A 26,499-nucleotide genomic window follows, 5' to 3' on the forward strand; every position below is an offset into this window, starting at 1 on the left:
TTATTATGATTATTATTATTATAAGTTTAGGGCCATAAAGAGTTATATCATTATTGATAATTTTTATGTTGCATACAATCGCTAAGGCCTGGGACTTAAAGAATTATATGGAATAAAGTAGGCCTATGGGTCCTATCGATTGATTAGTAATGGTAAGTCTTACCATTCTCTGTGAAATGAAAAATGTCACAAAAAATTTCTCAGTTTTTCAGCGGATGACATCTGGGCCGATGGATGCGATGTTCCTGATGCTTACACTGACATGGGCTAAACCACTAGTGTAGCAGCAAAAACTATTACCTAAAGGGGGTGGTCGTGGAAACTCTGCTCGAAAGTTGTCAGGGACCCCTACGACCGATATAAATACTGTATCTAGGATACGTTGGCGATTGATGAAAGTTAAAACATGTTTGTTGACAATGAATGTCGTAAACTTTATATGTTGCAGCTATGTTGAAGAGATGCATGATAGATATCATGCATGAAATACGTTGTTTATAAACAAGAAAGTCACACACGCACAGTTCCGACGACCACCCCTCTTTAATAATCCAAAAACACTATTGAAAGTTATTGAGCTTTTTCGATAATTTTGCTGCATTATATATGACAAACATGCGAAATTAGTGTAATTTTTAGGAAAACAATTCTTCACAGGACGACTTTTCTTCTTCCTCGTTCTAGTACATTTTCTTTGATACAGTTATTTATGAGGTTTTCAGAAACTATGTCGGGGCGTCACATAAAAAGTGGAATGAGACTTCATTATTGCGTTTACGTCATAAATCATAGCAAGTCATTCTCGTACTGCTGCAAATATTCTAATATGACAAAGACGTTTGCTGATTTACAATCACATTTTAACAGGCTGCATGTTTAAATTCCCGGGAAAAATCAATTATATTAAGAAAATACCATACGCAATTATTATTACATGTAAGTGTCGTTCGCCGTCCCGAACGTCAGTGGTACATGTACGCGACGTCTGGTTATCACACATGACAATAAAACGCTACGCTGATCTCGGGTATACCGGTACGATTTCACTGCCCTGCTCGTCAAGTCGGCTAATCTCGGGTACGATTTCACTGCCCTGCTCGTCCAGTCGGGGAAGCTCGGGAAACCGCAAAACAAAAGTGATCGACGATAGCTCTTACAACATAACAATCATTAAAACTTGATTTAGCCTATTTTTCACATTTTAAAGTTGTTTTCGATATTTATCATTATGTGAGCCAATAAAATCTTTAGCTTATTTCACTATATATTTCCCGAAACTGAAATCAAAATTACTTTCTCGAACCTAGGGTCAACCATGGGTTAACATTCTCAGGACCGTAAGCCCAGAAAGAAAAATTAAATTGTTCATCGGAATCGCCGCTTCTACTTTGCCCGATTTGGATTTTTTTTTAATTTTGGCAAATTCATACTTCTGCATTGCAAATACTTCAGTACCGCCGCTGGCGGCGCTCTATACTTCATCGGGTTTTCGCGGGCATGCGGGATTCTGAATGAGACTTTCAATGTGTCCGCACTGAGCTCTGTCAACACGTTGTTGCTCGTCTGAATTTTGCAAATCATGACACAAACTGGGTCAGTTTTGGCTGAAATTTCTCCGTTTTGTCAAGGTTAGTACACCATGACTATTAATTTGATAACCAGCATTCGAATTGATAGCCAACAGTTAGTTCCAAAGACGCTGTTCAGTGTTTGACCTGATAAGTTTGGCGATCTATTTAGGGGCGACGTCAAAAGTTCAATGTAGGATAAAATTCCCTTAGTTTCCCCCAACCCCCCCCCCCCCAAGAAACTTAATCGACTTATATAGAACCTATTGGCAGGCTCTATGTAAAGCGAAGCAAAGGACCAGTCAATCATGGGGTGAAATAAAAAACGACTACAATAATAGGCTACTTTATTAACACTGAGAACACATTTTAATTTTGTGTTTTATCCAATGAAAACACAACAATATTAACAACAAACTTGAAGGTTATCGATGAGTGAACAAGAACAATACAAATAAAGTCCAGGTTTCTTCTTTCAGAGGTAAGACAAGAACCATCTCATCTGTGGTTGTAACAGCTGCACACTGCTCATCCAGGAGGACTAACGTCCAGAAAGACGACCACTTCTTTGTTTGCTCAGTCAGAGTAGAAGTAGGCCTACTTCGTTTTCAGGACGTTACGCGCATGTGCAGTCCCCGAAACTGGTCAGATCGCATGGCGATCGACATGTAAAATGTCGACACGTGCACAAGAAATGTAGCAAAACATAAATTCCGCGCGCAACAGAGGCCAGCCTGCATTGTTTGCGCTAACCAGAGCAGGGACCGTCGTACAAAAAACCTTTGTCTGCTGGCTTCAACACGAAAGTGCACATTTCTGTTGTGTATTTTTCAAAATATTCATTCCCCGGCAATATAAATCGATTTATCGGACAGAAACTTTTTGGGGTCAATCCCCCCATCCCAAACTAAAAGGATTAAGTTTTTTATCCGACATCGAACTTTTGACGCCGCCCCTTATCCAGAGCGTGACAGCAGACGATGGGCGGTGCATCGGATTGAATGAAAATTGCATCGAAAGTATAAATATTTATGACAATGAAAAAACACACGGTTGCGTTGATGTTGAAGTTCGATCTGAGTTGTCACTATGCAGCGAGTTCAACCTGAAATTTGTGGTGTAAATTGTGTCTCCCCCGGCCCGGTAATGAACACAGACAATTAACCATTCAATCTACTTCCTCCACCGCGCCATCGGATACTGACACCCATGTTCAAAACGCGTTTTCGATCATGATGTCCCCTGCCACTGAAATTGGTCTCCCTGAAAAAAATAGATGGTTCCAACAGGCTATTAAGTCTCCATGTTCTCTACAATGATATTACTCATTAACATTCCCTATGTTATTGTTGAGAAATATATTAGTGTTCAATCAAATAACTAGTATCAGTGTAAGCTTATCTTGTCTGAGATATTTCTGGTGGGCCTAGAAGGGGAAAAGATTATTACAGTCACTGTATCCTAAATATATTTCCAAAATAATGGAAAATCTGCCAACTACGTTCCCGAGTGGCGATGAAAATCAAAACTTCTGCTTCCGGATCTCTATCGACCGAAAACACGGCTGCTGCAGTTATACTGAAAAAGATCATGCGGTACGTTCACAACGCACCATGACATCCCCTCCTCCTGCTATAGAAAGTCGCTCAAAACCCCATAGCAGTTCCTCACAGAGAATCTGGGAAAGCATGGGGGCGAGTGGCAGAAGCCTGGTTGACATGGACAAATAACGGACGCGGGCATGGACGACTCGTTTCATGTTGGTAGTCGCCGGTGACGAGAACGCATCATGTTACTGTTGGACTGCATAGACTACAAAAAGAAAGATGTTGGAAGTTTGCGGAGGTGAGCATTCATATTTTACTCCTGTAGGCCTACATTAAATATATTGATCGTGTCTTGGATTGTAATGAACTGCTTCAATAACATCTTGATCAAAGTCATTTTATCGCGACTTGGCAAGGGATTGTTCTGTAACACGGTGCATGTGCAGATCATGGCACAGGTGAACTGGAAAGAAATAGTCTAAATATAATATTACTTTCATTATTAATAAATCGTAATTATGAAACATTGATATCACTAAAATCGAGTTAGTATTTCATCAGGATTGAGCTTCTAATTATGAAACATTGATATCACTAAAATCGAGTTAGTATTTCATCAGGATTGAGCTTCCTTTCTGAGTAGCTGCACTCGATAAAAACGCTGTATGTGTATGAGTTGTGTATGACATAGACGGTCGGCCGCCGGCCTGCCAGGGCGTCCAATATGCTAGAGTATATAAAAGGGGAAGGTGCCCAGCTTACACAGCCAGTCCTCTCTAAACAGCTTGAAAACTATTTTACTAACTCCTACCATTTATTGCGATCGCTGTATCTCCGCTGCATTACTGATGGTTGAAAAGCTGGCTATCAAATCTGCCTTGTTTGGCCCTTCTTACTAGTAATGTCTCCTTGTGAAACCAAAGGGGATTCAATCTCCGATGATGACGATGATGATGATTAAATATTTAAAAATGAAGATAAATAAACATATATTTGGACTCAGTAAATTTGTTGTTATTGTTGTTGTTATTGTTGTTGTCGTTGTTGATACTATTTGCAGAAAAGAACAAAGTATGCGCTGCAAATTTCAACACAGCCTAACTATACATGTGCGTCGCAAATTCAATACAGCCTAACTATACATGTGCGTCGCAAATTCAATACAGCCTAACTATACATGTGCGTTGCAAATTCAATACAGCCTAACTATACATGTGCGTTGCTGCCTAACTATACATGTGCGTTGCAATTCAATACAGCCTAACATTACCCAAGGGGTGTCACTTCATTGCCACACACTTTTTTTCGATCGCCAAAAATGCACCTAGCATGCATCGAAATCGGTAAAATTCGACGTAGGGTCAAAGCACATTAGTCCTTCTCAATAATACTCCAACATTTTTACCTCTTACCGATGAAAAGTCGAGAAATCAGCAAGTTTTTCAGCGTATCTGGACGTCTCTTACATTTCAGATTTAAAAGGCGGGCAGTGTATTGAGTCACGTGGGCGCTTTTCAAATCGAACCAATAGCAGAGCTCGCCAAAATGCACCCAGCAAGCATCGAGAGCGGTAACATCTGATGTAGGGTCAGAGCCCGTACTGAACGAATGGGCCCAGCGTGAAAACCCGGCAGTAACGTAAGTTTCTCACGTCTTTGGAAGACTATGGGTGACACTGTCTGCGTGCGTCTGCATACGAAATTCTGGTAACTTTAACAGTTCCAGTTCACCCGCAGCAAGAGATCGTTCTTTCCAAAGATGTGAGAAACTTACGTTGCCTCCGGGTTTTCACGCTGGTCCATTCAGCTCTGCTATTGGTTCGATTTGAAAAGCGCCCACGTGACTCAATACACTGCCGCGCCTTTTAAATCTGAAATGTAAGAGACGTCCAGATACGCTGAAAAACTTGCTGATTTCTCGACTTTTCATCGGTAAGAGGTAAAAATGTTGGAGTATTTTGAGAAGGACTAATGTGCTTTGACCCTACGTCGAATTTTACCGATTTCGATGCATGCTAGGTGCATTTTTGGCGATCGAAAAAAAGTGTGTGGCAATGAAGTGACACCCCTTGGGTAATGTTAGGCTGTATTGAATTTGCAACGCACATGTATAGTTAGGGACCGTCTCAGATTGTCGCAGAAGTTCAAGAAACGAAATTTCTTCGTTTAGATCAAAACCCCCCCCCCCCTCCCCCTAAACGAAACTTCAAAAGTGCGAAATGTTCAAGTCTGCCTTAGAGTACAATGTTGCATTTTGCTATAGCTACTAAAGACGTATTCCCCTTGCCACATTACAATTGAAGTAAACGATCAGATATGAGTAGTAACAGGGCATTTTACCGCATAAAAGTTTCATTTTATTTTACTTTCCTTTTTTGCATCTCCTGTGCTGTTCTTTGTCTTTGCGAACACGCAATTTGTACTTGGTAGGGGCGGTAAATAAGCGAAAAACTTTGACAAGGGGCCTAGGCATGTTCAATCATATTAAAACGACTATGACCAGGTGCATAACAAGTGAGAATAAAGACATCTAGTGGTTAGAGCAGACGCTTATAAATAGCACATTTTTAAAAAAATGATACTTTTTGTCTTTGTATAATTTGATGAATGGATTGTTTAGGATACAATGTTCCTATCGGTAAATTGTGTTTGGGGCACAAACGAGAGGGAAACAGTTAGAAATTTGTTGGCACGAGTGTGCAGTTTTTCTTTAATTTAAAATAAACACACGAAAACTTGTGATCACAAAATAAAAGTGCGAAAGTGAAGTTCACTAATTGAATGGAGGTCAAACCCCCTCCCCCCCCTAAACGAATAAATTTCGCTTTTTGAACTTCTGCGACAATCTGAGACGGTCCCTTAGGCAGCAACGCACATGTATAGTTAGGCTGTATTGAATTTGCAACGCACATGTATAGTTAATAGGCTGTATTGAATTTGCGACGCACATGTATAGTTAGGCTGTGTTGAAATTTGCAGCGCATACTTTGTTCTTTTCTGCAAATAGTATCAACAACGACAACAACAATAACAACAACAATAACAACAAATTTACTGAGTCCAAATATATGTTTATTTATCTTCATTTTTAAATATTTAATCATCATCATCGTCATCATCGGAGATTGAATCCCCTATGGTGAAACTATCGCTCTCTAAATGTTGTGCAGGTCCGGAAAATACCACAGTCACTCGTGAGCTATTCAGCTCTGGGACTATTCGCCCCATAGACGTGTGTACATAAGCGAGAAAAAAACCCTCGCTTATGTACACACGTCTATGGGGTGAATAGTCCCAGAGCTGAATAGCTATCGAGTGACTGTGGAAAATACAGTTTCTCAAAGGCTTGGCCTCTGTTCATGGCAACATCCGGGAATCTCAGCTGGAGTCCGCTGCCGTTGACTTATTAGCATAAGTCACAGAGCTGCAGTAGTTGACCTCTGCATACAGCCGTGAGGGTTTAATAACGCTGTGATGTAAGACTATATGGCGGGCCGTGTGACATAGACATTTTGGACTCTCATTTTTCGGGGAAAGAAGAAGAAACCCAAACAAATACTTCAGTTTGGATAAAATATTTTATTGAAAACGACAACCCTGTAAGAAAAATCATGATAATATGCAATTTTACTGTAATTTTTTAGCATGTCACTTCCACCTAGAAGTTTATTATGACCATTCGGAATGCCCCCTGGTGAGACTGAAGTCTGCGGTTGACAGACGGAAGTCGTTCCATCCTAACTCATAATTCTAACACCTCCTCCGTTCAGTCTGTAGCTGATTAAGGAGCGAAAAATGAACATTTTTTTACCTGTGACACATGAGAACAGAATACCACGGGCACCTCAAGACCTTTTAAAGTGTTTCAGACTGGGTGTTCTGTAACACAGTTTAAATACGTGCTGAATTCTATTGTTTAGAATAGTAGATGAATTAGTCCAAAAAAATTGTTTCTGGTCCTTGCCTGCACCATATCTATGTGTGCACCTCAACACTTTTTTTGAATTTTTTCATTTGCTAGTTTGGAAAAATTGAAAAAAATCTATCACATTCCATCATAATTTTTAAAATAAATAAATAAATAAAGTCATGTTGCTACATCATTTTTGTCACATGTCAATGACCAGAAACAGTTTTTTGTGGCCTAATAATTTGTAATATCTTCAAAAGAACTTTTTTTTTCAGGAGGTTGATGATTCTATTGCTTTTCTTTTCAGATTTGAAAACATGAAAGCTTGGGTCCTACTTGTAGCTATCGACCATAACCATCACTTTATAGAAAACAAGCAACAACTACATCTGGATGAAAGAAAATACAGCAAGAGTTCCAATAGATGGACAGCAGTGCCAGTCAAGGAGAAGAAGACATACTCATATTTGCCTGTCATGACAGCGCTCATCTTTCATAAACGTAGAATAGACCGAAAAAGTATAAAGCAACCAGCAGTTTATTCTCAGGAGGATCCTTGCCGCATTGCGCCATACATTGCACCCATCCCTCCTGTGCAGACACATTTAATAGTTAGTGAACAGCCTTCAAGATTTCAAAATACAGTAAAACCTTTCTAAACCTAACACCAAAGGGAATGAGAAAACTGTTCAGTATAAAGAGGTATCTACATTTTATTTGCCTGTGACACATGAGAACAGAATTATCAATACCACGGGTGCCTCAAGACTTTTTAAAGTGTTTCAGAGTGGGTGTTCCGTAACAGTTTAAATACGTGCTGAATTTTATTGTCCAAAAAAATTGTTTCTGGTCCTTGCCTGCATCACTTCTGTGCATGCCCCTCAACACTTTTTTTGAATTTTTTCATTTGCTGGTTTGGAAAAATGGTAAAAATCTATCACATTCCATCATAATTTTAAAAAAAAAATAAATAAAAAAAGTCATGTTGCTACATCATTTTTGTCACATGTCAATGACCAGAAACAGTTTTTGTGGCCTAATAATTTGTCATGTTTTCAAAAGAACTTTTTCTTTCTGGAGGTTGATGATTGTATTGCTTTTCTTTTCAGATTTGAAAACATGAAAGCTTGGGTCCTACTTGTAGCTATCGACCATAACCATCACTTTATAGAAAACAAGCAACAACTACATCTGGATGCAAGAAAATACAGCAAGAGTTCCAATAGATGGACAGCAGTGCCAGTCAAGGAGAAGAAGACATACTCATATTTGCCTGTCATGACAGCGCTCATCTTTCATAAACGTAGAATAGACCAAAAGGGTATAAAGCAACCAGCAGTTTATTCTCAGGAGGATCCTTGCCGCATTGCGCCATACATTGCACCCATCCCTCCTGTGCAGACACATTTCATAGTCAGTGAACAGACTTCAAGATTTCAAAATACAGTAAAACCTTTCTAAACCTAACACCAAAGGGAATGAGAAAACTGTTCAGTATAAAGAGGTATCTACAATTTATTTGCCTTTGACCCATAAGAACAGAATACCATGGGTGCCTCAAGACTTTTTAAAGTGTTTAAGAGTGGGTGTTCTGTAACAGTTTAAATACATGCTGAATTTTATTGTTCAGAACAGTAGATAAATTAGTCCAAAAAATTGTTTCTGGTCCTTGCCTGCATCACTTCTATGTGTGCCCCTCAACATTTTTTTTAAATATTTATCATTTGCTGGTTTGGAAAAATGGAAAAAATCTATCACATTCCATCATAATTTTTTAAAACATAAATAAAACAAAATCATGTTGCTACATCATTTTTGTCACATGTCAATGACCAGAAACAGTTTTTTGTGGCCTAATAATTTGTCACGTTTTCAAAAGAACTCTTTCTTTCTGGAGGTTGATGATTCTATTGCTTTTCTTTTCAGATTTGAAAACATGAAAGCTTGGGTCCTACTTGTCGCTATCGACCATAACCATCACTTTATAGAAAACAAGCAACAACTACATCTGGATGCAAGAAAATACAGCAAGAGTTCCAATAGATGGACAGCAGTGCCAGTCAAGGAAAAGAAGACATACTCATATTTGCCTGTCATGACAGCGCTCATCTTTCATAAACGTAGAATAGACCGAAAAAGTATAAAGCAACCAGCAGTTTATTCTCAGGAGGATCCTTGCCGCATTGCGCCATACATTGCACCCATCCCTCCTGTGCAGACACATTTAATAGTCAGTGAACAGCCTTCAAGATTTCAAAATACAGTAAAACCTTTCTAAACCTAACACCAAAGGGAATGAGAAAACTGTTCAGTATAAAGAGGTATCTACAATTTATTTGCCTTTGACCCATAAGAACAGAATACCATGGGTGCCTCAAGACTTTTTAAAGTGTTTCAGAGTGGGTGTTCTGTAACAGTTTAAATACATGCTGAATTTTATTGTTCAGAACAGTAGATAAATTAGTCCAAAAAACTGTTTCTGGTCCTTGCCTGCATCACTTCTATGTGTGCCCCTCAACATTTTTTTTTAATATTTATCATTTGCTGGTTTGGAAAAATTGAAAAAAATCTATCACATTCCATCATAATTTTTTAAAACATAAATAAAACAAAATCATGTTGCTACATCATTTTTGTCACATGTCAATGACCAGAAACAGTTTTTTGTGGCCTAATAATTTGTCACGTTTTCAAAAGAACTCTTTCTTTCTGGAGGTTGATGATTCTATTGCTTTTCTTTTCAGATTTGAAAACATGAAAGCTTGGGTCCTACTTGTCGCTATCGACCATAACCATCACTTTATAGAAAACAAGCAACAACTACATCTGGATGCAAGAAAATACAGCAAGAGTTCCAATAGATGGACAGCAGTGCCAGTCAAGGAAAAGAAGACATACTCATATTTGCCTGTCATGACAGCGCTCATCTTTCATAAACGTAGAATAGACCGAAAAAGTATAAAGCAACCAGCAGTTTATTCTCAGGAGGATCCTTGCCGCATTGCGCCATACATTGCACCCATCCCTCCTGTGCAGACACATTTAATAGTTAGTGAACAGCCTTCAAGATTTCAAAATACAGTAAAACCTTTCTAAACCTAACACCAAAGGGAATGAGAAAACTGTTCAGTATAAAGAGGTATCTACAATTTATTTGCCTTTGACCCATAAGAACAGAATACCATGGGTGCCTCAAGACTTTTTAAAGTGTTTCAGAGTGGGTGTTCTGTAACAGTTTAAATACATGCTGAATTTTATTGTTCAGAACAGTAGATAAATTAGTCCAAAAAACTGTTTCTGGTCCTTGCCTGCATCACTTCTATGTGTGCCCCTCAACACTTGTTTTTTGAATTTTTTCATTTGCTGGTTTGGAAAAGTGGAATAAAATCTATCACATTCCATCATAATATTTTAAAAAATGAATAAAAAAATGTGATGCTACATCATTTTTGTCACATGTCAATGACCAGAAACAGTTTTTTTGTGGCCTAATAATTTGTCATGTTTTTCAAAAGAACTTTTTTTTTTTTCTGGAGGTTGATGATTCTATTGCTATTCTTTTCAGATTCGAAAACATGAAAGGTGGTGTCCTACTTGCAGCTATCGACTACAACCATCACTTACATAGAAAACAAGCAACAACTACATCTGGTTAACTGCGCTATGCAAGAAAATACAGAAAGAGATCCAACAGATGGACAGCAGTACCAGTCAAGGAAAATAAGACATATTCATATTTGCCTGTCATGACTGCGCTCATCTTGCATAACGTAGAATAGACCAAAAGGGTATAAAGCAACCAATAGTTCTTTCTCAGAAAGATCCGCATTGCGCCATACATTGCACCCATCCAAACATATTTAATATGAACAGTTTTCAAGATTTCAAAATACAGTAAAACCTGTCTTAACTGAACACCAAAGGGAATGAGAAAACTTCAGTATAAAGAGGTATCTGGTTTATAGAGGTCCATTAATCACAGTGTTCTATGTGAAAGGGACTTGAAAAGTTGTCCAGTATAAACAGGTTTCTAGTTTAGACAGGTTCAGTTTAGACAGGTTTCACTGCATGAATGTGGCTTGTCCGATTTGTCACACATACAGCATTTATCTTTAGAGTACAGTATGTTTTTTTGGTGATTTTTGTCATTTTTTTTTTGTAAAAATTATTCTCAGAAACCGCTTGCTCAATAGCTTTAACCCTTTCACCCCCAGTTCCCTGTGTACAGGTCCAACTTTACCATAGAAAACAATGGATTTGGGACAAACCATGGTGGTGAAAGGGTTAAAATTTGGGTTGGATGTTCTGTAAGGGTGTTACCTTCCTGAAATGTTGAAAGTATGACAATATTAGTCAAATTTATTTCTCAGAAAGTACTGGTGGAAATACTTTGCAATTTGATTTTTAGGGTCTTATAGATATCGTCATAGTATTATACGATAATATTATGTAGAAAATAATAATAATAATGTGTTTTTGGGACAATTTTTGTCATTTTCAGACTGAGTAAAAATTACTGTGAAAACATCAAAAATATATTTGTGAATAAAAAATATATTTGTGAATATATTTTTACAGATTGTATTACACATGTATATATTGTATGGTGTCCAATATTATAGTAAATTGCTAGATTTCAGACTGCACCTTACTTAAAATGTAGACAACAACACCGATTGAATATTCCAGAATGCGCAATATAACTGTGTTGTGTTGACCGAGCAATTACTTTGTGTTCCAACATACAAACGAAGATCGACCTTTTTCCTTTGACAAAATAACGAAAATAAACATCTAAGAATTACAGCTTCTATCCCCTTAAGCCATAGAAGGATTGTCCCCATGAATGCCTAAAATTCATGATAATTTAGATAAACATTGTTGCAACTGCTGTGTCATCATCTTTATTTAAGCACTGCATCGTTGTTCAGTTTTTGTTTCTCTGAGAATCACGATGAAAAATATAGATCCACTACAGTTTATTTTCACAACTACCGTAAAGAATGGTGCATTTTGGGTAGTGTCGATATATCTAGTCCAAAAAAGTATTCATGAAGAGCACCATGGGAAGGAGATTTCTCCATTCTGTAACGCGTTCAAGGGTTTGCCTGCCATTGCTCAAGATCGGGCCGTGCCTTTAAGCTATGACTAGCTATTTGTTGAAACCTATCTGTTGCTCTCATCCGTCTCTTGCTCCCCTCCCCTCCCTCCCTCCCTCCCCCCTCTCTCTCTCTCTCTCTCTCTCTCTCTCTCTCTCTCTCTCTCTCTCTCTCTGTGATTTTTCTTGAAAGACCTATCCGTTTCTCTCGCTCGGTAATATGCGATTGGCCGTTGTGAAACTACTCATCAAAGTCGCATGCACAGAAGTAAAACTGAAAAAAAAAACATCGCACACACAGACTGGGTGAAATCTTTCGTTTTATTGAGTTTACAAATAGTAAGATAGTAAAACCTATCAAAAACATGCTATCTCAATACCAAAATATCATATCTGGAAAGATCAAATCAGAATCTAAGAAGAGAAAAACGTCCATCGAGTACATTCTCTGTCATTTCTCACTTGCTTTATTGCCGTGTCTTTCATTCTCTCGTAGTTCAACCACGGACCGTGGTTCAACTCACATCCTAAAATATTGATACTGCTTCTATCACAGGTTGAGGGCGCCCTAACTTGGCGTCTGGACGACAAGTCCGTGTCGCTGACAAAACATTGAATACTGCAGGAGACTGGGACAGGATGGTGAAATTCTGCAACTGAAAACCTGACACTTGTTACAATAAAATATATGTTGCAGTATTATACACATTATCATATCTTATTGCATTATATATCAATTTTACCAGAGCACGTATGTACACAAAACTATAAGATCAGGGACTACTAGTATTTTCATTCTCTTTTCTGGACCTTGCGTCTTCGTAAGATAAATATTCATAGAAGTTTCTTAATATCAAAATTTGCGAATCATATCAAACATTTCCCTATTACGCATCTGTTCTGATTATATATTCTGATTCTATTTTTCCCTTAAACGTTAAAAAAGTTCGAAATTTGTCACTTAGAAAAGTAACTGAATTGTAAAAGTAACTTCATTCATTTTTATATATCCATCCATCCATCCATCCATATATATATATATATATATATATATATATATATATATATATATATATATATATATATATATATATATATATATATATATATATATATATATTAAGAGAAACGACGAAAGACAAACGTGTTTGACCATATATGATAAAAGAATCCGAGAAAGATACTTGTCTTTTGCCTCGTACGGTAAGGGATTATTTACAAGTTGGAATCGATGTAGCACTACATTGTTTTGGCGGCGCAACTTTTGTAGCATTTGCCAAAATTTATGTCAATGATGGACCACTTTTAAATACAGGCGACAGAGTTCCTTAAAGCCACAATAGCTGCGAATGTGTTATAGATCGATCTTGCCATTAAGCTATGACTAGCTATTTGTTGAAACCTATCTGTTGCTCTCATCCGTCTCTTGCTCCCCTTCCTTCCCTCCCTCCCTCCCCCTCTCTCTCTCTCTCTCTCTCTCTCTCTCTCTCTCTCTCTCTCTCTCTCATTTTTCTTGAAAGACCTATCCGTTTCTCTCGCTCGGTAATATGCGATTGGCCGTTGTGAAGCTACTCATCACAGTCGCATGCACGGAAGTAAAACTGAAAAAAACATCGCACACACAGACTGGGTGAAATCTTTCGTTTTATTGACTCTACAAATTGTAAGATAGTAAAACCTATCAAAAACATGCTATCTCAATACCAAAATATCATATCTGGAAAGATCCAATCAGAATCTAAGACGAGAAAAACGTCCATCGAGTACACTCTCTGTCGTTTCTCATATGACAGCTTTATTGCCGTGTCTTTCATTCTCTCTTAGTTCAACCACGGACCGTGGTTCAACTCACATCCTAAAATATTGATACTGCTTCTATCACAGGTTGAGGGCGCCCTAACTTGGCGTCAGGACGAGAAGTCAGTGTCGCTGACAAAACATTGAACACTGCAGGGGACTGGGACAGGATGGTGAATTTCTGCAACTGAAAACCTGACATTTGTTATAATAAAATATATGTTGCAGTATTATACACATTATCATATCTTATTGCATTATATATCAATTTTACCAGAGCACGTATGTACACGAAACTATAAGTTCGAAAGTTGTCACTTAGAAAAGTAACTGAATTGTAAAAGTAACTTCATTCATTATACATACATACATACATACATACATACATACATACATACATACATACACACACACACACATCCATCCATCCATCCATCGATATATATATATATATATATATATATATATATATATATATATATATATATATATATATATATATATATATATATATGTATGTATGTATATATATTAAGAGAAACGACGAAAGACAAACGTCTTTGACCATATATGATAAAAGAATCCGAGAAAGATACTTGTCTTTTGCCTCGTACGGTAAGGGATTATTTACAAGTTGGAATCGATGTAGCACTACATTGTTTTGGCGGCGCAACTTTTGTAGCATTTGCCAAAATTTATGTCAATGATGGACCACTTTTAAATACAGGCGACAGAGTTCCTTAAAGCCACAATAGCTGCAAATGTGTAATAGACCGATCCTAAGAAATGTGTCCAGTTTTCCAATAGCTTTCTTTAAATAAGACCCATCAATGACTAAAAATTGTACAACACTGTCATAAGTGTCGAAAGTGGGATGTAAATTCAAAAGCTTTAACACCATTTTAGATTTCCCGCCATTTAGTAAAAACTAATCAAGGACCAGAGAAAATAAAGATTACGACAACAAAATGTTGGCCATCGTGTGTTGTGCATTCAAGTAAATGGCAAAATCCTTGTTCCTTGGATGATCACGATGTGTATGTGTAGGAAATACTGTATTTTTGTATTTTTGTACTTTTCCGGGGGGGGGGGGGCTCTTTACGAGTGCGGCACCCGGTTATTTAACGCTTTAACCTGTTAAAACGTGTAGGCACTGTCCAAATCAGCAAGCAGTGATACCCATACATATGCCCTTCACAGCACATTTACACGAACAAACTTTTGTTTGAAACTAAAATCATGAATATAATGCATACAATTCCCAGCTATTGTAGCTTTAAAGTAGGACGACCAAACTCTCTTGCATCAGAAAGTACGCAATGATTTGTCAAGACAGTTACTTTAAGAATTTTGCTGAGAAGTTTGTTCTTGGTGGCCAACTTGACAGTATCTCAAAAACCGTCGCCTGATGTTTGTAAAAGCTGAAGTCACATGCTTGTTACCGAGGCCGAACGCATACGGAACAGTTGCCGCGGCAATGTATCCAAAAGTCAAAGTCACGCGGAGAAGAATCTTCAGAAAGTGGGTGTAACCATGATAATATGTCACGATGGCAACGCATATCCATGGAAACCAACAAACAAAGTATGACACACTGGCGACAATTGATACACGGATTAGATGAAAGTCTGCCTGTGACAATTCATTTTCTTTCACCTCTAGCCTTTGTTGGCTCTGCTCTGATGGTTTGACTGAACTTCTTGGTGGGTTGTAGCTCACATCGCTGGACAAAGCGGAATCCAGCTTCGAGTTTCCCGAGGTAGTTGTACTAGTCGGCTGGTCTTGGCTTGTGCTATACTCGGTACTTTCACCACTGTTTCCCGATGACGACAGTCCCGCAAGTGACGGTCTACCGTGAAACTGTAATGGCCTCAGAAGTGCCCGTTGCCTTGTCTCCTCGGAGTCGAGGTTGTATTCTATGGGAGTCGGTCCGTTAGCGGCGCCTTGGCCATCGCCAAGTGAGGTTACACTAACCCTCCGTTGCTGGCCGTCGCCGTTTATCGTCCAGTTGTCGCCGACTGGGGAGTTCACATCACTGTCATGCATTTTGAAGTGAAAGCACGCCGGCGTGACACCCTTGCTCGGCAGATATCCCATGCTCGATCCAAAAATAAGATCGCGACTGTCAGCGCCGTAACGGACACTACTGACATCCGAGTCACTCATCTTGAAATTGAACATCATCGGCGTTGCCATGGTAACCGATTGCCTGTTATCCCTGTCAAAGACAGGGTTCGTGTGTCCTTGATTGTCGGGTCTGTCACTCAAGTATCGCGACAAGCTGGATGTGTCGCTGTCGCGCATCTTATAGTTGTAGCAAACCGGCGTTGCCAAACTTCTCCGAGAGAACAGGCTCGTTCGGGACGCTAGAGACATCAGTGATGCCATGCTGGCGTGCCTATTGCGAAATAATTTAGACTTTCCCTCAGAGTCCGAGGTTAATGACGACTGGCTTGGCCGAGACGCGACGTTAATTACTTTGTGCGTCACACGAGGATGTTGTCTCGGGCTGTCTGAGTCCCCATCACTCATTTTCAAGTTGTAGCACGCCGGTGTGTTTGAGATGTCGTCGAACGTGTAAGAGTTTGAATAAACACTATCTTTTGTGTCTGCTCTCCAGAACAAGTTAGGGCTACCTACGTCATTTGAGTTCGCCTTAAAATTCGAATAAGCTGGAGTAACCGTGTCTGATAAGCTTTTCCTGTTTCGAATATTTTTCTGCTTCTCAGAGCGTGGGCTCCCCTCGTCTCGATCACTCATTTTAAAATCATAGCAGGCCGGCGTGAGTCCGTACCGACCAGTCCCTGCACTGGTCACACCAAACTCAACTTGTTTTTCAGCATCGAGACCTTTGTGCCATCTGGTGTGTTCAGCTCTTGAGGTCCTGGTGGACACCTGTTGCAGGCGCTCGTGAAAGTCCTCCTTGGACCCGATGCGGCACACTACGCTCAGGCGGTTGAAGTGGCTTTCATCCGGGGTCGTGTTTCCGCGACTGAACGACATACTCAACGATACGGAATCATCTGTGAATATGGACCCGAAAGATTCGATCGTATCTCGGCGAAGCTTCAGTTCCGTGCTGTCGTTATTCTCTTTCGAGGGAGATCCCGATGTTGAGTGCGACCCTTGCTAGATTTTGTCATTTCGAACACTCCTTTGCTATCCGATGAATTCGTTGAAGAGTTCACGCCACCGCTGTCCGTACTTGAAGTCTTGACATCTACCAATCCCGATCGGTGGCCCGCCTTTATTTTCGGTTCAACCTGTGGAGAGTCTGTTTCACTGTCCGCGATCGAGGCTAGAGCCGGAGAGCCCGTGAACGAAACCCGGGAAAACTTTTCTGCGAACCTGAAAGAATGTAACGAAGAACGGAAGGACCCGGCAACGGCTGTTAAAGAGGCGTCAGAGAAATCAGATTCAGATTCGCCTGGAGCGATTTGGTTCCAAGATTCAGATTTTCTAAATTCGTGTTTTCTTTTGCTGTAACGTTTAATTTTAGGCTTACCGGTGGCGTTGTCCACATCTCCGCTTTCACTGTCACTGTCGTCCGTGATGGATGATAGCCCGAGCGACGTCATCGATATCCGCGATCGTTTACGCGAAATGCAATGCTGGCGTCGGTCCCGTGCTGACTCGACTGTGTCATCGATCAAGACTCCGGTCAGGGAATCCTCGTCCAGGAACTTCGCCGAGGAGTCGCTGCCACGAGAGTTTCGCGACATCCGACGTGACATGCGCCGAATCATGTCACGCTGTCGCAAATCTTCATCGACGATTGACGGCAGCGAGCTGGACATTATCGACACGCGAGAGTGCCGACGTGCACTTATCATGCTGTTGGACGATCTCCTGCGTCGGAGCATTCGTCGTCCGAGGGTAACGGAACTCTTCCGACGGGATTTCGGCGAGTAGTACATTGAGCCGAGCGTATCTTCCGAGACACAGTCGAGGTCGGACTTCAATGAAATCGATTCGGAAGTCTGAGAAAAAAAATCGTTCTCCAAGGCTTCCTTTGTCGCGCCGGCACGCGAATCTTCCGCCGATAGAGTAATTTCTCCGTTAGACAATGCTGACGTCGAAACGTCGCTTGTTTTTGTAATTTTTGACGCGTCTCCGGTCGTCGATTTTGGCTCATTTAAGGCGACGTTTTCAACTCTATACTTTTTCAGGTTGCCGCATATGGAGACGATGCGAAACAAGGTCACTGCCACAGCCAAGATATAGCAGAATAAGATGAAATGAGCTTTTATAGCGTCGGGTCTCATGATGAACCGGTTGTACTGGTAATGATGCGTGTTCTGGACGGTAAACGTTGACCCGAAAATCACAGCGAGGGTAGAAAGGACGCATGACAGGACCCAGGCGAGAAAGGTGAACGTTGCCGCCCTTTGACAGGTCAAATGGGATCGTTCGGTGTACCGTGCCACCTCGCTTCTATCTGCCATCATGATGACGACGCTAGAAAAAGACATCGTGACTATCCAGAGGAACACCATTTCTTGAATTTCACGGACGTCTTCAAAACTCCGGTAAAGTCCCCAGTAGCTCATGGGAACGCAGACCGCGCACACCAGCCCGTTTGCGAATGCCGCCGAAGCAAGCAACCCGTTGCCGACTTTCAAAATTCGGCGGTGAACAACCAGAGTTGATATGACGACAGCGTTCCCGAAAATCCCGAATATTATTATAAGCGAGTAACACAGGGATAAGGTGATCACGATAAATGCGTCATTCATATCGTAGAGGGCGCTTGATTCGTAGATCGTCGAATTCTCAACATGGTCGATGCCGAAAGAGCCGTTCTCAGAAACATTCCGGTGAAGAAATCCTTGAGCCATTTCTGCGAGTGTGATCCACCTTAACTATTTCCTTCAGTGGAATATGTACATCAGTAAAGTAGTTCTCCCGACCTATAAAGGGAAAGAATGAGATGGAGACTGTATTTAGATCAGTGAAATGCAATTGATTCAACTGCAGAGTGGGTATCAAGTAGCGCGCATTTTCGGAAAAAAATTGTTGTTCACCTGACCATTCCTTCAGAGCTTGTTCTATTTTCTAGGTAGCATGCTCCTCGAAAAAAGAAGACTTAAACTTTTGCTGAAACTTTCCACGGGGAAACTTTTCAACCATGTTGTTTCTACATGAGGAATACAAATTGAGGGTCACCGTGCTAATTTGGAACTAGAGAATCAAATTACTTAACATTTTCACAGACACTTTGAGTCAAAATGGCCGACATCCTTATGTTAACTCTGTGGGAAAATATTTGATTTTTACAATAATATGACAGTGAAAACGTCAGTTACTCAATGAGCTTCAAAATGAGCTAACCCAAGAGGCAGATCAGAAAGGTATTATAAGAAACTGAGAGTCCTAATCTCAGTCTCCAAGGCGCATTCTACCATTAGAAGGGAAATTTACTTATATCGAAATCTCACAATCCCTTTGAGTCGATCTGCTAGATTCACTTATACGAGCACTCGATATTCAGGCCAAAGGATCTACTGGAAGATCGTCTGGCAATGTGCAGCGTCTTTGAAGAATTGTGACTTTTCGGCTAGCTGGAACTCATCGTCATTGTTTGATCATTGGCAAACAGCCAACTTGAAATCAGTCTCAGAATAACCTTAGTTTCAGATTCTGCAAAGTTTCAAATCTGCCAATCAGATATAACCTTCCGAGGCGCTGCACATCGTGATTAATTAACATTTCTGATGAACTGTGTTAAGGTGAATTACTGGGCTACGAAAATTAAAAACTTTGCGCCGATGTCGACGATATTTTAGTCCAGAACCCCATTGTGCATTTTTGTTATACAACCAATTATTTTGCTGGCAGGACTTAAGGGGCTGTGCATAATTAAAACACGCGCACGGTAAACGCAACTGATTGCGTTTTGCCTCAACCCCCTCCCCTAAACGAAAGTTTAGAAGTGTGAAAATCCAACCAAGCTTCAGCATACCTACAATCCGGTAATTACGTCGCTATGAAATTGCAACAAATTGTAACAATGTGGTAACGCACCGAGTCCGTAATCTGGTGAATAAGATCAAACACGCAACTCTTTCCTTTCCTGATATAGTTTCTGCCGTTTTACTTTATGTCTTTCTTTGTCTTTGTGCACGCCAAACAATTTAGCTCAATATTTTGCGATTCATGTACATAAAAACGTGTAGCGAGATATTGCGATATAAAAACATGTATTGCGATTTTTGCATACGGTTATCGAAAAACAGCCAAACCCCCTCTCCCTAAACCCAGAAATTGCGTTTACCGTGCACGTATGTTAATTACGGCCCCTAAAGGGAGGGGATCGTCGAAACTGCGCATGTGCAACTTTCTTGTTTACAAACGATGTATTTCAAGCACGGTCTCAAGATGCATCACCTCAACATTGATGCAACATTTAAACTTTACGACGTGCATTATGACACACGTGCTTCAACGTTCTCTAATCGCCGGCGTACCTTGGATTAATCGCATGGGTACCATGTCACCTTTGAAGTAATTCCGATGACCCCTCCCTTTGGAAGGTACTGAAGTTGCTTCAAGTAAGAGAATATGTTGCGACGGAAACAGTGCACAATGGTATGGACCGGTACATATTTCTAGATAACCAGGAAACTACTGTTCGTTGTCAAGACTCTAAGGAAGGATACTCTAACTTCCATATAAAACAATTCGGTTGCTATCTCAGTCAGATAGGACTCTCGAAATCCCGCTCATGCGCATTCGAACTCCTCAACAGTAACCACCTCCTTCCACATAGTGATGATAATGCGTCGGTATATTCTAACTGCGAGTTGCAAATATAGAATCAAAATTACCGAGTAAAATTATCAATCAGCTCAAAAACCGAAGTAAGAAAGTCTAAAGGGACGTGATTGTAGGCCCTACCCTTTAAAATTTGATATGTGACATAGACTAAAACCCATACCCCGGACGTAGGATTTCTTTTTATCTCTGAGTGATAAAAATCACTGGTCAATAACTGAAATAAGTAAATGATATTTCCAGAGATAAAATTTTCCTCCAGGTGACTTCATTATGCATTGATACACGGGCATGAATCGGCGTGTATGGGTGGGACAGTCTGCAGACAGGCATGCCGCCGAAGCTGTGACGTCATTAAGTTGTCGTCTGCGTGCGACATTTGCATTTGCAGGAGGCTTCTTTGTTTTTCAGACGTAGACGTGCCCACGCAACTGACACAAACAAAAGGATTGTCACAGACCAGCCTATGCTGAAGAATCCCCACTTAAATGGAAACAGTCGTCGGGACTGCGCCTGTGCGAGTTTCTTGTTTACAAACGATGTGTTTCTTGCACGATATCTAGATGCACTTAATCATCATAGCTGCAACATTTAAATTATACGATGTAGATTATGACAGAAATGTTTTAACTTTCATCAATCACCATCGTACATTGGAAACAGTGTTTACATGGGTCGTATGGGTCCCCTACGACCTTTGAGCGCAGTTCCGACGACTGTATCCTTTTAAGGTGGTCCGCGCCTCGAAAATGAAATCCTTAAACTTTTGCCAAAACTTTCCCTCAGCAAACTTTCAACCGTTCTCATTTGAAACCAAAAATAAAAACAGAATAAATAAACAGAATAAAATTTTCGTACCAGAGAACAAATTACCCAATATTTACCGATATTTGAAATTCAAAATGGCCGCCATCCTTGTGTTATACCTGCGGGGAAGTAAACTTTCCGATATCACAAAAATAAGCCGGTAAAATTTTGATCAATCTGTAACATTCAAAATCCCCACAAGTGGTAGGCGAAACGAATATTGTAAAAGTTTGTGAGTCCGAATATCTATCCCCGGGGCACGATCTACCTTAAACGTATACAGTCACCTGTAATCTAAATATGTCCATATATGGTCAAAGGGGCGTTCCTCAGGTATTCAAAATGCCCATGTGAGGGCGCTGTTTTTAAAAAGCGGCCACCCACTTAAAATCTGTGATTGGTTAGATTTTCTCTTTCCATGGTAACTGTAGCAAAATTGGAACAGGTGACAGTATACCTTTAAGACAGGCAACTGGGTGCTGCTGTTGATTGAGGGACATCCAAAGGAAAACCACTGCTGATGATTCAAAAAATAAATCCGGCAGAAACCCGCTTGAACTACTAGTAACCCCATTACGGATGGACTGTGTGTAAATGACTATTTGCACACCCCCAATCTCACTGCCCCACCAAAGATCAAATGGACATAATCTACCATTATTAAATTTCATTGATTTCTCTTGTTTTGGCTTCATTTCTCATGATATAATACAAATATTCAGTTATTTTATCTCGTTTTCTCATCAATCTGTCAACAGTGTCATGACATTTCACATTCTCCGTAATTTGCATTCGTATGAGATTTTTATGCATGCCCGTTAATTTTTTTATTTACCTTTTCTATCTGCGTAATTAAATGTATCGCTCTGATTGGACACTTTTTTTCAAAAACACGAAAGTAGGTCCCAGATGCTTGCTAATGTGTTGTCAATATTGACACATTTTTTATCATCTTCATTCGCGGTCTATCACTTTTTTCAAACATTGCTCGTGCGCAAATTATTACGTGTCCATCAGTCGTCAGGCAAACTACAGTTGAACTGTACCTTAAAAATCAGACGAGAGCGGCTTTGAAATAACATTTTAGAAAGCAACAAGTACCACATGCAGCGCATGACAGATTTTGACATGTCTTATTTGCATGGGAGATTTTGACCAATAGTTTCACTTCGCACGTTGAGGTCATCGCCTACGTCACATGTCGCGCTCGAGGAAACTATGACGAATCCAATGCCTAACTCTTGTAAACATCAGCGAAACATAATTTGCTCTCATAAAGTGACAGACCGACATTCGATATTAAAAACCTGGTATGTTCAGGACGATTTGAGATATATCTATAATTTTCAAATTATTTCGGAATCTTGTTATATTTTTGATGAATTTGGAACATTTTGATAAGAAATATGACGACCATCCTAATAATTTATTTTTCTTTCTAACTATACGTGAAATACCAGGAGAGATCGGGGTCACTCCCACATGTCAAATGCATTCAAAAAACCTTTGATATTATATCATGTTCGTTTTTATAAGCTGGCAAATACTTAACAAATACACGGAAATTGCGACTTCTTGGCATTTCTCGATAAGTTTCCTTCCAGTGAGTGACAGATACGTAATTTTTTAACGATCAGTACATCCAGCACGTTAAAACGGCCGCCATTGCCGCTGCTTTAGACGATGGTAGTGATGTTATTGTGATGATGATGATGATGATGATGATGATGATGATGTTGATGATGATGTTAATACTGATTTTTGTAATAATGGTCGTCCTCGTTATTTTCGTTGATATCATAATCATCATCATCATCATCATCATCATCATCATCATTATCTTCATGATCATTATCCATGTCACTTACATCTTCGTCACTTAATATATCAACATTATTGTCGCAGTGATCACATAGCTGTTCTTGTTATTTATAATACGAAAACTAGCTTCGCTGTATTCTTTTTTCTTTTTTGGAGGGATTTAAAAGTCGAAAACCTTGCGTCGTGTGAGATGACCGGATATGATATTGCTGTTGGGCTATTGATCTGAGTGGTAGTATCGATACTTAAAGAGTTGTCCACACCGGCTGCCTTGTTATTATACAAGCGTTCTGTAAATCAATGGAGCAGAAAACTGCGTAGAAAGGATGATACTTGACACCAACTTATCCATTTTGATGGAAAAATCCGATGTCTCATAAAGGAATGTCTGACGGGCTATTTATGCCTTTCATACAATATCTGCAGAAAGCGTCCCAGAGAGAATAATGGCGCGTGGTCAGTTAAGTTACATTAAAATTAGGCCAAGAACAACAGACTTTCCTTCATACGTCAGTCGGCTCACAAATATCTTTCCTGCTAAGGATAATGTATTTGATAACGGTTACTCCACAAAAGGTGACCGCGATTTGATGTAAAATTGGATGTAAAATACATTACTTTAAAGTGTACTATTGTGCTGTGATATTCCCTGCACGGCGGTGATTGATTTTGAAATCTAGCTCGGTAAGTTGGTTGAAATCATCTTTCCTCTTAAAATGTGACCAGCAGTTCAACTAATTATTCACTTTTTTTACTTTCCCTAAATCGATGGACCTGAGGTTGATTTCGTTCATGTTTGTTTGTTTGTTTGTTTGTTTGTTTGTTTGTTTAATTCATCATTAATATGAAATTGTTCTGTTTTATCGGATTGGTCCGGTGTCTAACCATAGTCTAACAGAGGATTTTATCTGATACACAGCATATTAGTATATTGACAGTACAAATAAAATATAAAATATACAGGCACCTAAGTGGAAATGAACATGGTGCTATGTCTTCAAATGTTTAATTGTCACAAAACGACGTTTGGCACGGTTTAAAAACAGCTAAAAGCTATCTTTCACGTTTCTCGCTCTTTCGAGATACACTGACCTGAATACTATCCATAGTTTTGACAGGCTTTGGCCAATACGCATAATGTAACGGCGGGTGTGATCGGCGATGTTGACACGCATTTCCAAGTGCGTGTTGTCTTTGCGCGTACCGTTTGTCGTGTTGACTTACGGTCTGTATAGTATATCTTTAGGTTTACTATTTAGGTGACTTCAGTAAAATGGGAGTGGGGTGGGGTGGGGTGGGGGGTTTATCCCTATTTTCGGCTGGCAAGGCGTGGGTTTTAATTCTGAAAGCACATAATAAAGCTTACCTTTCGAAGACAAAACTGAACATGTGAATAGAATCAGACGAAACCTTACTGAAGCACTAATCTTTTCTCGTTGTGACGTTGTCGTGAAGCCGTCGGATTTCTTAGCTGAAAATACTTGCTTGAATGCCAAGATTTCGACTGGTCAGATAGCGTTGGTGGATGTTACAAGCCTTCCCACTGACGGTCGCTTCAGTGTCTCAATCCCAGTGCGCAATCTGAAACAAACACAAAGGGATTTCGTAACGAGCGCTGTGTACAAGCCAAACTGATCATCACGGGTTTCTGTTTCCTTCAATATGCACGCTCTTCGGGGAGGCGGATGACTCGTTACCAGGCGACGGGAAGATGATAGGCCATGATTTGTGGCTCGTTGACAATGATGAGCAAGACACACTTCGATTCCTTCTCGCAACAGATGGAAATCTCAATCTAGACCTTGGAAAAGCCTGCTTTTGTAAATTCAAGAGTGTTGCATGGGCGAGGATGAAGCTACTTCTAATAGATATGCATCCCTGCAACGTGACAATAAGAGGCGGATGAGTGTTTGTCATTGAGAGGTCTCCAGCATTGTCGTGTTAGTGCATTCAGTTGTCATACTATGGCCATTATGTTATTATGAACCCATTCAGCAATCCTACTGACATTTATATAAGCATATATATTTTATGTATTACATACATACATACATACAAACATACATATCTTTTTAAAAAAATTACCACACATACATACATACACACATGTATGTATGTATGTATGTATGTATGTATGTATGTATGTATGTATGTATGTATGTATGTATGTATGTATCTATGTATCTATGTATCAATGTATCTATGTATCTATCTATCTATGTATCTATCTATGTATCTATGTTGTATCTATGAATCTATGTATGTATCTATGTATCTATGTATGTATCTATGTACGGATCTATGTATGTATGTCTGTACTATCTATTTTCAATAATGGGAAACTGAAAAGGTTACAATACAGGTAAACAGGAATATCCTACTATAAATGCAGCAACCCTGATTGCTTCGTATAATGTAGAAAAGAAAATGTTATTTGCATAATTTTGTTGTTTGCTCGCAGATCAGAATGAGCAAAAAACCCTAAAAATACAAAAAAAAAACAAAAAAAAAACAAACAAAGAAAAAATGAAAAGTTTAAGGTAAACCAACGCTACTCAAGTCTTTTCTGGCCTTTAGGGTATAAATGTTTATTAGTTTCTTATATTGTCATAACGCGTTGAGAAATATCACAGATGTTCTATGGTCACTTATCTTCCAAACCTTATTTTCAGTATAATAAAAGTAAATACACAAATATGATGTGGGCTGTGGAACTTACGAATAACCACATCATCAGAACATACAAATCTTACATCTACCGAATTCTATTCCAGGGAATAAAATCAAAACAATCACTGCCGGCATAAAACATACATAATTGTAAAGTTAAAAATCGCGATCATGCTTTAAATGTTTAAATGTTAAATGTTTAAATGAGTAATGCTATTTTTTTCCCTTTTTTTGGAAAAAAGTTTAAAGGGAAACAGTCGTCAGAACTGCACCTGTGCGAGTTTCTTGTTTACAAACAATGTATTTCGTGCACGATATCTAGATGTACCTCATCATCATAGCTGCAACATTTAAATTATACGATGTAGATTATGACAGACATGTTTTAACTTTCAATCACCATCGTACTTTGGATACAGTATTTACATCGGTCGTATGGGTCCCACGTGACCTTTGAGCGCAGTTCCGACGACTGTATCCCTTTAAGGTTAGTGTAGAACGTTGGAAA

The 26,499-nt window shown here is 39.5% G+C and overlaps 1 protein-coding gene across 1 annotated transcript; it reads right to left on the bottom strand.

The window, feature by feature from the left end:
- Positions 1–14,496: 14,496 nt before the first annotated feature.
- On the bottom strand, positions 14,497–24,941 carry LOC139137021 (uncharacterized). The gene is made up of 2 exons (XM_070704933.1): positions 24,688–24,941; positions 14,497–18,829 (listed from the first exon to the last, which is right to left on the bottom strand). The coding sequence occupies exon 2, from the start codon at positions 16,920–16,922 to the stop codon at positions 15,261–15,263; it is 1,662 nt and encodes a 553-aa protein (XP_070561034.1). The 5' UTR covers positions 16,923–18,829; positions 24,688–24,941; the 3' UTR covers positions 14,497–15,260.
- Positions 24,942–26,499: the final 1,558 nt, after the last annotated feature.

Source organism: Ptychodera flava, chromosome 7, assembly GCF_041260155.1.
Source record: "Ptychodera flava strain L36383 chromosome 7, AS_Pfla_20210202, whole genome shotgun sequence".
Taxonomy (NCBI): domain Eukaryota; kingdom Metazoa; phylum Hemichordata; class Enteropneusta; family Ptychoderidae; genus Ptychodera; species Ptychodera flava.